We start from the raw sequence: 12,597 nt of genomic DNA, 5'->3' as shown, positions 1-12,597 counted from the left end.
TTTTTAACAGTGGCGCAAAATAGGTGTTGGAAAGTATTTGCCTACTGTGGTTTAATTTTAGATTCTCCTTGTGATACTATTGTACTGTAGATCTGAAAATTCCGTAGATCACTCACAGATATCTCAGTTCGTCATATTTCTGAATGGACGCACCAACATTGGTATAACGTTTGTTGATCTAATTGACATTACGCAAATTCTGGACGTATTGTTGTGGTGAAACCGAATTTAACAGCACATTTGGTCCAAGAGTAACAACATGATCATTTCTCGCCGAGATTGCAGTACAGAACTGATGTCAAACTGTGATGACAAAATTTAAGCACCCTCTAAAATCGATTTTATGTAATGTTTTACCTGTTTTTTAAAAGGTTGATGAAATGTTTTGAAAATACCGGATCCCTACATGATTCCAGGAAGGCCCAGTTAGGACGACCAGCTTTAATTGCAACCCTGGAGAATGTGGAGCAAGTGAGAACCGCATTCAGGGAGCAGCCCACTACATCAACAAGATACGCAGCACAGCAACTCAGGATGTCACGACGGTATTTCCAGAGGATAATGAAAGAGAACTCATCCTTTTCTCCCTCAAAATTCAACGGTGCCTACCTTTGAAGGACAGCAATTTGGATGGACAATATTCTTTTCCAAATGAGATGATTGAGGTCTTTGGAAATGGAACCGTCGGTACGGATCTGATCGGGCTTAGGAGGCACACTTCCAGTTCCATGGTGCCAATGGGTTACTGAAAATCAACACGTTCAAGTTCCTGCACCTCATCAACAAAGCGTCACAGCGCAATCAGTGCACTATGCAATATTGAGCTCATTTTTATTGAGGGATCTGTCACAGCAGAGTAAATACAGACCCATACTGGAAGCTGAATTTGTACTGACTACACGACCAGGCCGAATGCTCCCAAGCTACTGGTTCATGCAGGATGGAGAACGTCAATAACGTAATGCGGACGTCTTCCATTTCTTTCAGGAGACATTTGGAGAACAGATGGTTGCTCTGGACACCTTAGCATCAACTGGACGCAGTGTGGAATGGCCCGTTACGTTCCAGATCTCAACTTGTTTGATTATTTCTTTTGGAATGATCTGAAGGACAGTCTCCAAAGGGTGCACCGGCAACCTTCGACGATGTTGGTATTGCAATTTCCAGAGAGATTTGTGCAGACTAAAATGATGTTTTTCAGAAAGCCATCACGAAATTTAGTTCAAGGCTATGCACACTCATTGCTGCAGAAGGAAAGCACTTTGAAAACCTTCTGCATTAAATTTCAGGTTGAGCATAAATATAGGATAATAAATGAAAATCTAAACTGGACTGAGCTCGTAAATGCAATGTGCGAGAAGGCGTCATCATCTCTCCATGCTCTCCAAAGTATAAAAAGCTCTTCTCTCTTGACCTGAAAAAGAAACTTGTAAAAACACTTACTCTTCGAGTTACTGATTACAACGACGTTATCGCGCAAGGCCTTTCTCAGGAAGGCTCACGTTTCCTGGAGTTGGTCATGAACGCTTGTGTTCGTTATATCTGTGAAGTTCGACTCTTTGACAGTATTGCACCATCATATACACAGCTATGCTGGTTGCGTGCAGACAAGCGCAGACATTTTCATATCCTCTGTCTTCTCCACCGTCTTATCAACGTACACTGTCCCTCATATCTCTCCTTGACCTCAACACTCTTGTCTGAAAAACACGGATGAAAGCCCGTTCCCATCACTACACCGTTCAGACACCTTCTCTTAATACTCAGTAGCAGGAACTCAACTCTGGAACAAGCTGCCGCATTATATAAGAGAACCTTATAACATCTCCAGCTTCAGAAGACATGCAATGACATATCTAGTAGATACAGCAAGACTAAAGATTACTGTTTTCCATGAACACTAGCGTTACCCTCGTACAGCCTTCTGTCCGACCTGATCTTCCTCATTTGCAAGTATTCTTAGCCGATGCAATTTTCTTTTCCCAGAACACGCTGTACCAGAAAACATCTACACTCCTGGAAATTGAAATAAGAACACCGTGAATTCATTGTCCCAGGAAGGGGAAACTTTATTGACACATTCCTGGGGTCAGATACATCACATGATCACACTGACAGAACCACAGGCACATAGACACAGGCAACAGAGCATGCACAATGTCGGCACTAGTACAGTGTATATCCACCTTTCGCAGCAATGCAGGCTGCTATTCTCCCATGGAGACGATCGTAGAGATGCTGGATGTAGTCCTGTGGAACGGCTTGCCATGCCATTTCCACCTGGCGCCTCAGTTGGACCAGCGTTCGTGCTGGACGTGCAGACCGCGTGAGACGACGCTTCATCCAGTCCCAAACATGCTCAATGGGGGACAGATCCGGAGATCTTGCTGGCCAGGGTAGTTGACTTACACCTTCTAGAGCACGTTGGGTGGCACGGGATACATGCGGACGTGCATTGTCCTGTTGGAACAGCAAGTTCCCTTGCCGGTCTAGGAATGGTAGAACGATGGGTTCGATGACGGTTTGGATGTACCGTGCACTATTCAGTGTCCCCTCGACGATCACCAGTGGTGTACGGCCAGTGTAGGAGATCGATCCCCACACCATGATGCCGGGTGTTGGCCCTGTGTGCCTCGGTCGTATGCAGTCCTGATTGTGGCGCTCACCTGCACGGCGCCAAACACGCATACGACCATCATTGGCACCAAGGCAGAAGCGACTCTCATCGCTGAAGACGACACGTCTCCATTCGTCCCTCCATTCACGCCTGTCGCGACACCACTGGAGGCGGGCTGCACGATGTTGGGGCGTGAGCGGAAGACGGCCTAACGGTGTGCGGGACCGTAGCCCAGCTTCATGGAGACGGTTGCGAATGGTCCTCGCCGATACCCCAGGAGCAACAGTGTCCCTAATTTGCTGGGAAGTGGCGGTGCGGTCCCCTACGGCACTGCGTAGGATCCTACGGTCTTGGCGTGCATCCGTGCGTCGCTGCGGTCCGGTCCCAGGTCGACCGGCACGTGCACCTTCCGCCGACCACTGGCGACAACATCGATGTACTGTGGAGACCTCACGCCCCACGTGTTGAGCAATTCGGCGGTACGTCCACCCGGCCTCCCGCATGCCCACTATACGCCCTCGCTCAAAGTCCGTCAACTGCACATACGGTTCACGTCCACGCTGTCGCGGCATGCTACCAGTGTTAAAGACTGCGATGGAGCTCCGTATGCCACGGCAAACTGGCTGACACTGACGGCGGCGGTGGACAAATGCTGCGCAGCTAGCGCCATTCGACGGCCAACACCGCGGTTCCTGGTGTGTCCGCTGTGCCGTGCGTGTGATCATTGCTTGTACAGCCCTCTCGCAGTGTCCGGAGCAAGTATGGTGGGTCTGACACACCGGTGTCAATGTGTTCTTTTTTCCATTTCCAGGAGTGTATTTTGCAATCCTATAAATTCTGCTTGTGCCTGCCACTGCCATTATAGTCATTATTACTATTATTATTATTATTATTATATCACTGTCACTATTAGTGGCAGCAGCTTCAGTAATAAAATTACTGACAGTATTAACTTTATTGGTTTGTATTCAATATAATTTACTCACACTGCCGCTTCATACACTCAAATCATTATAATTGTTAATTCTTAAATCGCCATGATGTAATAGATATTATATGTCTGAAACCCTGGTTCTATGTAGGGGAGGATCTCATGGCCCTAATCATATCAGGTTAAACAAATAAATAAATAAATAAATAAAAATAAATATAACAAGAACCCAGCACTCGTTATGTGTCGTAGCAGACAAAATCTTTGTAACGCCTAGTTTGCACCACCCTGTGTTTTCAAATTGTTGGAAATATGTTTCTTTGCAAAAGTGGAGGATGCAGTAATGTTCTGTTTGAAGAGAAGAAGTAAGTTAGTGTCTAATGTTCCGTTGACTAGTTCGTTACAAGATAAAGAACACGCTCCAATTGGGAAAGGAGAGGGAAGGAAATCGGCCACATTCATTTCAAAGAAACAATATCTCGAGTTACGTTAAGAAATTTAGGGAAACCAACGAAAACTTCATTCTAAATGCCGGGTGGGGTCTTGAACCACCATCACTCTCAAACGACTTCAATGCCGTGCCACTGCGCCACATAGTTCACTAAAGAGGATCGTAAACAGCTGGAAGAAACTGAGATATCGCAGACTCATAGCTCAATGATTAATCGACTGCATAAAATGTTTAAGAGCAGTAATGCCGTCCCCGCTTTCTGTGAAATGACCATCTCTCTTCTCTACATTCCACGGCTCATATTAGTTCTCACTTTAGGGGTCAAAGCTGGCTTAGGTTTTTAAACCTCTTCTTCACCTAGGACTGAACTTTCTATGTAGCGCGTTGCACATTATACTTTCCATTGTACGACGATTTTATCAATGAACCATTTCGTTCTATTTTCAGTTGAAATTGCAGGAAACGGCTGCTCGTATGTCTCTCTATGAGCTGCGTTTAATATTATATTCATTGTGACTAGAGAAGCGTATGCCATCTGAACTTCACAACAGAGTTTCTCTTAATTAATAAATTATCTACATTAAATTCTTCTGAGGATTGGCCTTCTATATCAGCTTTTTCTGTTTCCCACTACACCATAAATTTAGCTGCTAATATTCTCGTTGTGGGTTGTCTTGCATTGAGGGGGGGATTAATAGTCTGATCTGCTATGGGACGTCCGCAGCTCGTGGTCGTGCGGTAGCGTTCTCGCTTCCCGCGCCCGGGTTCCCGGGTCCGATTCCCGGCGGGGTCAGGCATTTTCTCTGCCTCGTGATGACTGGGTGATGTGTGATGTCCTTAGGTTAGTTAGGTTTAAGTAGTTCTAAGTTCTAGGGGACTGATGACCTCAGATGTTAAGTCCCATAGTGCTCAGAGCCATTTCCATTTGCTATGGGACGTGCGTGTTAGCAATTCTCACTTTCTGCTGTATTCTTAGAACACATGAAAGAGTGGTCAAAATGCATTAACATTTTTACTGTCCAGTTTCTTCGACGTCCATGTTCTTCATCCGTAAGTGGTCGAATCACTTACTTATCACTGTCTGTTAGGTAGTCGCCTTTTTTATGTACGGCAGGAATAAATAAAATTAAGAATCCTAATTCGGTATTTCTTTGTTACTATACATGAAGTCACAATGTTTTATGCCATCTTGATACTGATATAAGATCAACACAATTTCGCTCTACTCATTCTGATCAGCTATTGAAGTGTTTGTGTGGTAGTTGGACTAGACGCATGGGACATTTCGTTTCGGAAATCGTTAGGGATTTTAATACTCCGAGATCCGCATTGCCAAGAGTGTGCCGATAAGACCAAATTTCAGGCATTACTTCTCACAACGAACAACGCAGTGGCCGATGGCCTTCACTTAACGACCGAGAGCGGCAGTTGGGAGTGTTAACAGGAAAGCAACACTGCTTGAAATAACCGCAGAAATCGATGTGGGACGTACGACGAACGTATTCTTTAGGACAGTACGGCAAAATTTGTCGTCAATGGGCTATTGCAGCAGACGACTGACGCGAGTGTCTTTGCTAACAACTCGAGATCGCCTGCAGCTCCTCTCCTGAGCTCGTCACATCGATTGGATCCTAAACGACTGGAAAACCGCGGCCTGATCAGATGAGGCCCGATTTCAGTTGGTCAGAACTGATGATAGGGTTCGAGTGCGGCGCAGACCCCACTTAGCCATGAAAACAACTTGTCAACGTTGTTGGGTTGTTTGGGGGAAGAGACCAAACAGCGAAGTAATCGGTCTCATCGGATTAGGGAAGGATGGGGAAGGAAGTCGGCCATGCCCTTTCAAAACATCCCGGCATTTGCCTGGAGCGATTTAGGGAAATCACGGAAAACCTAAATCAGGATGGTCGGACGCGGGATTGAACCATCCTCCTCCCGAATGCGAGTCCAGTGTGCTAACCGCTGCGCCACCTCTCTCGGTTAAGTTGTCGACGAGCCACTGCGCAAGCCGCTGGTGGCTCCGTCATGATTTGGGCTGTGTTCACTTGGGATGCACTGTGTCCTCTAGTCTAATTGAAGCGATCGTTGTCTGGAAATGGTTATGTTCGGCTACTTGGAGACCATTTGCAGTTATTCATGGACTTCATGTTCCCAAACAACGATGTCATGCCACCGGGCCACAGTTGTTCGTTACTGGTCTCACGAACGTTACAGACAATGCGAGCGAATATTTTGGCCTCCCGGATTGCTCGACATGAACACCATCAAACATTTGTGGGACATATTCGAGAGAGGCGTTAGTGCACAACACCCTGCATTGCCAACACTTTCGCAATTATAGACACCTGTAGAGGCAGCTTGGATCAATGTTTCTGCAGGGGACTCCTAACAACTCGTTGAGTCCATGTCATGTCGAGCTGTTGCACTACGCCGGACAAAAGGAGGTTCGACACGATATTTGAAGGTATTCCATGACTTTTGTCACCTCAGCGTATTATCTATTTGATTGTTGTCACTACTGTGTACGAGGTCAAAATTTTTTATGGATGAATATTTCTCATTTCTGTGCTACACTAAAACTGAGTGACGTGACAGTGTTAAGTTATTTATCCTTCTAGTATTTCTGTTATTTTCGAATTGTGATTAATTGTTGGCAACAAACTTTAATAACACAATAATTTAGCATTATTATTCTTTCGATGAAAGAGTCGAGCAAGTGCAAATAACGAGCATGTGAAACTTCCTGGCAGATTAAAACTGTGTGCCGGACAGAGACTCGAACTCGGGACCTTTTACCTTTTGCGGACAAGTGCTCTACCAAGTGAGCTACCCAAGCACGACTCACGCCCCCGTCCTCACAGCTTTACTTCTGCCAGTACCTCGCCTCCTACCTTCCAAACTTCACAGAAGCTCTCCTGTGAAAGTTTGGAAGGTAGGAGACAAGGTAATGGCGAAGTAAAGCTGTGAGGACGGGGGCGTGAGTCGTGCTTGGGTAGCTCAGTTGGTAGAGCACTTGCCCGCGGAAGGCAAAGGTCCCGAGTTCGAGTCTCTGTCCGGCACATAGTTTTAAATCTGCCAGGAAGTTTCATATCAGCGCACACTCCGCTGCAGAGTGAAAATCACATTCTGGGAACGAGAATGTGTATTGAGGCAGTAGGAAAACGCTTCGCACTTCTGTAATATATGGTCTTATGTTTTGCGCTCTGTAGTACTGTTTGATGTTCTCTACTTACCTACGATTGTGAATACTTTCCGGACGTTAGTTGTATTCATGTACCCACGCACAAGTATCCAGTCCGCAAGCCAGCCAGAGGCAACTGAAGAGAGCCACATAGCAACATAGGGTAGCGCCGACAGCAGACCATTCTGTGGGCAAGAATCAAGCCGTCTATCACTCATCCTGTACCTCAAAATGTTTTTATAATATGCACTATCCAAAAAGATCGGAGGCTGATTTTATTCCTGGAGTATAAGCGACGTCAGAGCAGTAACTAGGGTAGCTGTTTGAACTAATAACTCTTAACCAGAAATTTGAATTCGACAAGTCAGTTGTGAGTAGCAGTTTTAAACAGTGGACGAATGGCTTAAGCGCGTCATTAACCGCAGTGGAGCAAGATATCTAAATCAACTTCTCAACAAATTCTCCAGAACTTTCTGAAGCGGAGAAAGATGGGTGCAAAGTTTGTCTTCCTCACACTGACACCAGAACAAAACAATGACGCATGGGCACTTGCCGCCGCTTGACTCAAGTACACAACGTGGACCGTTCTTTGCTGGAAAAAATCATCACGTGTAACGAGACTTGTTGTTATCAATACGAACTTACCGCAAAATGAAAAACGCTTTGACGACAACACCGACATTCAAGGCAATGCGAGGCGCAAGTTGAACAACATCCTGGAGAAGTTTTCTGACAGTTTCACCTGGTTCTTTAAACGTTGTGTGTTTTCTGCTCAGGTGGGGGTAGACTATGCAAAACTCGTCAGGCATTAATTCTATTTTAACTCTTATTACTACTCGAGTTTCGAAATTTTTTGCGCTGACAGCGTATGTCGAAAAGGCATAGGAATCGCTACATAAGAATCAAGAATCAACTTTATCGTCTTACGTGTCTATGATAGCAACTATAAGTCACGCCTATTCGTTACTGATGCATTTGTTGGATTCTGAATCGACAATTAATGCTACTTCCCATGAATGAAGAAACATTCAACACACTGAAAAGACATGCTGAACTCCAGATCTTAAAACACATTTTCCAAAAATGTTATTCCTGTGCTTCTTCTGTAGCCATGTTTTTAATTTTCGTATGAGACCAGTAAGAAGTCCTTTAATATCACCAGTTGAACTGAATCTCCTTTATAAGGTATAGGACACTCGGTCACTCTAAGAAGGAAACGTAAAATTTTTCCGCGAATTCCTGCACAACTGGCTAAACCGTCACATTTATTTACAGGGGCTTAGAATAACTACGCTGTCTCTTCCGAGGGACGTAACCTACTCCTGAGAAATAGTTGCAATTTTTTCTTTTGTGCTTACTGTTTTCAGACTGTGTTGTTGTAACATGGATTACTCTATTTCTACAATATACTGAACGACGTTTTAAAATCGTTTCGTGCTCTCTTGTAACTTTGTAGCCACTGGGTAGCTGGTACACTCATAAATTAGCAAGATAGAATGGTCACAGAAGCATACAAAATACATGAGACAGAATTATCATAACTTTCGTTTTCTCGATCTCGTGGTAAGCTACATGTAGAGATAAAAATGGGAAGGTACAGTAACCAACTAGTTTAGCTTGAAAATGAGCTGCTATGATAAAATTACTATGATGACATGGCCCAAATTTCTTACTGTTACAACTTATAAAGGTGATTGAAAATAGTCAACCGAAACAAATAAGAAAAAGTGGTAAATCGTTATTCTTTGTATCTACACGAAAGAGTAAAAGATTTTCTTGGCCTAAGCGGCTGAACTTTTATAGAGTGTACCTTACCACTAACAAATGTCAATAAATAACAGATTTATGGATTCATGTTGTCGTAAAATATTCTGTATTTTGCTTTGTGTAAGAAGTATGGGAAAAAATTGATTTAAATATTTTGAAAATTAATTAATTAAATCTGATTCACTGAGGCTGATCGTTATTGTTCATAAATTCTTCATGCATGTCCAGGTGAAACACGTCTAACATAAAGCTGTCTGACATGTATATCATTTACAAAAATTTAAAATAATTATGTTTACCCTTAATAAAAATTTAGCATGTTTACTTTAATATACTTATCAAACTCGTTATTTATTCTTAGTAACTCTATCTCACTCAGTTTTGCCTACAAATTTATGAGAGAATGGCATGATGTACAAGGTCGCTAATTTGCGACCAACTGCTCTCACTATGCGCATAACGACAGAGGTGGTTCTGTTGAAGTTTCTTCATGAAAGATTAATTTATTATTTTAAAAGTTTAAGACCCACCACATTAGGTTTGGGAAATGTCATAATATTGCTTTTTAGAATAGAAGCACAGCATGCTAATAGAATAAAAGAATAACGCCATTTCAACTAGGCAAAGGTCGAATATTATTTGTGTTATATACAGCATCTTTCACAAATAATAAGACTTGTTTATACAGTTACTGCACCATGATTCTGATCACATGAAGCTTACACAGTACTACCATGTTGTTAGCTTTACCCAACCACACTTTGCTGTGCTCAGTCCGCTTAAACGGAAAAAAAAGGATAGAGAAATTACATGTTTCTAATATGTATTGGAAATGGATACAAATCCTAATTTTCATCTCTCTCCCATGTCAGTCCATCTTCCCCTCGCCTTTTCTTTGTCGTCCTTCTTCCCCCTCGCTCTATCCACCACTTCCTCCCCCTCTTTATGTTCTTCTTCATCTCCTCCTATCTTTTTCTCCATCTCCTCCAGCCTCCCTCTTTCTATCAATCTTCTCCTTCCCATTTTCTATGTCCATTTCCTCCCACCCCTCTATCCATCTCTTATTTCCTCTCCCCCTGACATCAACCTTGTTTATTGTTATTGCAAATTCAGATTCTGTAGTATAAATGCAATTTTCTTGCTCGGTAATAATGTTTCACTATTGTATATTTATAATGTTTCCCTATTATTAAATTTATATAAATTTATGTATTATATGTATTTAAAAAATGGCAGACATTTTCCTCTAGAAAACTGTTAGAATAATATCGTCTTGTCAAACAGCTCGTTGACAAGTATGAGAGAGAGTTTCTTGGACTTTGTTTTCTATATCAGAGCATTGGTACTTTAATGTCATATAGAGTTTTAAGACATGGCAATATCCTTTTCTTTATAAATTGTTGAAAAGCACTTGGGTACAGCTATATTTTATTTTACTGCTTAAAACAAATGATTAATAGCTTATCAGACAGTAAAATCATGCAACAGATAGAAGTATAGTGAAACCTATTCTAAAACTTACAGCAGAAATGGAAAATCTGAGAACATTCTTCATGTATTTTGGTAGGTCTGTAATCATAGTGTAGAAACCCCAATCGTGGCCAATTTGAGCGAAGATCAGACCCCAGAGAGGAATAGATTTCAACATGTGGAACCATGGTATTGGTGGAAGATCCTGAAAAAGAGAAGAGGGTTATGTTAGTCATAGCAGAGTAAGACTTTTGTATATCAACTGTGGATGTCATCGTTTCGTTTTACCTTCATATTATGTCATATAAATGTGAAAATAAAATGGTTTGTTAACATAGCCTTCGATATAACACTTTTTGGAAGTGATAGCGTAAAAGCTCATTAATTTAAATACTGCAAAAAAGTTTTCATGTAACAGAAAAATCTTAAAGCAAATAATTTGTTGACTGATCCATTTCTGCAGAATTCATCACCTTAGTAAATAGTTTTATTCTCAGGTTTGTAATCTCGTGCAAGTACAGTAAAAGGTAGGCATTATACAGCATGTACGACATGTACATTTCGTCTCAAGTATCCTATTAGCTATTAGTAGCTATTTTATTCGTCTAAATTTTAGGAACTATGACTATCTTGTAATTCTCATCCTCATTGTCGGCTTAGTTTTCATTCCGTTTTATTACCATGTGAAATGTAACTGTTATTACGTCTCATTTCATTGTTTAACGAAGATGCAAATATGTGTCAGTGGATGGTATTCTCTGTGCAACTGTCTTTGGCTGACACATAGCAAAGTGACAGCAATTTTGCTTGGAGTTCTTTGGTGTGGCGTCCAACTACGGCTCTGCAGGAGAACACTTTAAAGGGCCAATTTTGTTTGTGTCACTTGTATACCTTCCTGAACTCTTTGACATAGATATAGATGGAGCCTCATGCTGCTTTAATTGGAAAGATCGCCTTCACTGTTGTATATAAGGAATGCATTGTTGTTCATATTGTAGTTGACTGACATTCGCGTAGGCTGTCCACCACAAGATGAAATAGTTTGATAAAGATGGTATTCAGTAAAAATTCTCTTTGAGAAAGATAGTTATCAAGAATCAAGCAAAGTCAGATGAGCCTCAACTATCTCTGAAGTGCCATCAAACAAGTAGGAATTTTAAAATATACTTAAACCTCACACGATCTACTCTAAACGTGAATGTTTCTACCTTATACGTCTAAGTTCCTGTCACAAGTGATGTCTTAAAAGTGAAGCAATTCCTCGGTTTTTTAGCCTGTTGGGAAGAAATTCGCTAAAGCAATATTGAAGAAATCACATTCGATTTTGCCAGAAATTGTTTGTGGAATAATAACTGGACTCCAGTCAAAACCAGTGCTTCGTCCATTGTTCTGACGGTACACTGTAGACAGTCGTTAGAGTGGGTTGGCCATATATTCATCCAAAACTAATATTATGCTGAGGTCACATCTTTCTACGGTTTCTAGGTGTTGAAAATTTCCAATACTAAATAGATGACACAATATTAATTCATAACAAGAAGCCGGTAGAATTCTGTTTGTCCAAAGTAACTGTGTTTATCATCACTCTCCATTACTTGTCAGTCTAGTTTTGTAACAAATTATCTTAAAAATCATAGACTCAAAGCTCTATGCATTAGACGAAGTATAATATATTACTGAACATACAGCAAAAACACTGAATTTCAATATGACATCTTCTCTTGTACATGCCAGTGGACAGTTAAACCCACCTCAAGATACTTTTGTATGACTTGTTGACCTACAAAAGGAGTTAGACAATGTAAATCTGTTTGAAACGTTTGAAAATCTCATAAAAGTAGATTAAATGAAGACATGTGTTGGCTGATGCTGTAACTTTATTAAGTTCATACTTATACAGCCTCAGTAGAAACCTGTCTTCATTTAACCACTATCCGATGGCTGTGGGCCCAGTCATGAAAAAAACAATAAAAATAAGTTTACTTTATGTACAAGAACTAAAAGAAAAGAATAAGAATGAAATATCAATAGAGAAATGCGTATATTAAGAAGGTTGTAAGGCAGGGATATAGTTTTACTACTCCAGTGCTCAATCTGTGTACAGAAGAAGCAATAAGGATATGAAAGAATGGTTCAAAAGAGGGGTTACAGTTCAGGGTTAAAGGACATCAATAAGTTTC

General features: G+C 41.6%; 1 protein-coding gene across 2 annotated transcripts in view; it reads right to left on the bottom strand.

Annotated features, from left to right (window-relative positions):
• Positions 1-12,597, bottom strand: part of LOC126195089 (putative inorganic phosphate cotransporter) — a 378,205-nt gene that overhangs the window by 20,815 nt on the left and 344,793 nt on the right. For both annotated transcript variants that reach the window (XM_049933551.1, XM_049933552.1), the window contains exons 6-7: positions 10,470-10,622; positions 7,233-7,365 (exon numbers count right to left, since the gene is read on the bottom strand). In XM_049933551.1, coding sequence (XP_049789508.1) covers positions 7,233-7,365; positions 10,470-10,622 — 286 coding nt within the window. The remainder of the gene's footprint in view (positions 1-7,232; positions 7,366-10,469; positions 10,623-12,597) is intronic.

The sequence above is a fragment of the Schistocerca nitens genome, chromosome 7 (genome assembly GCF_023898315.1).
Source record: "Schistocerca nitens isolate TAMUIC-IGC-003100 chromosome 7, iqSchNite1.1, whole genome shotgun sequence".
In the NCBI taxonomy this organism is placed as follows: Eukaryota; Metazoa; Arthropoda; class Insecta; order Orthoptera; family Acrididae; genus Schistocerca; species Schistocerca nitens.
This window is presented reverse-complemented; position numbering and strand designations above follow the sequence as displayed.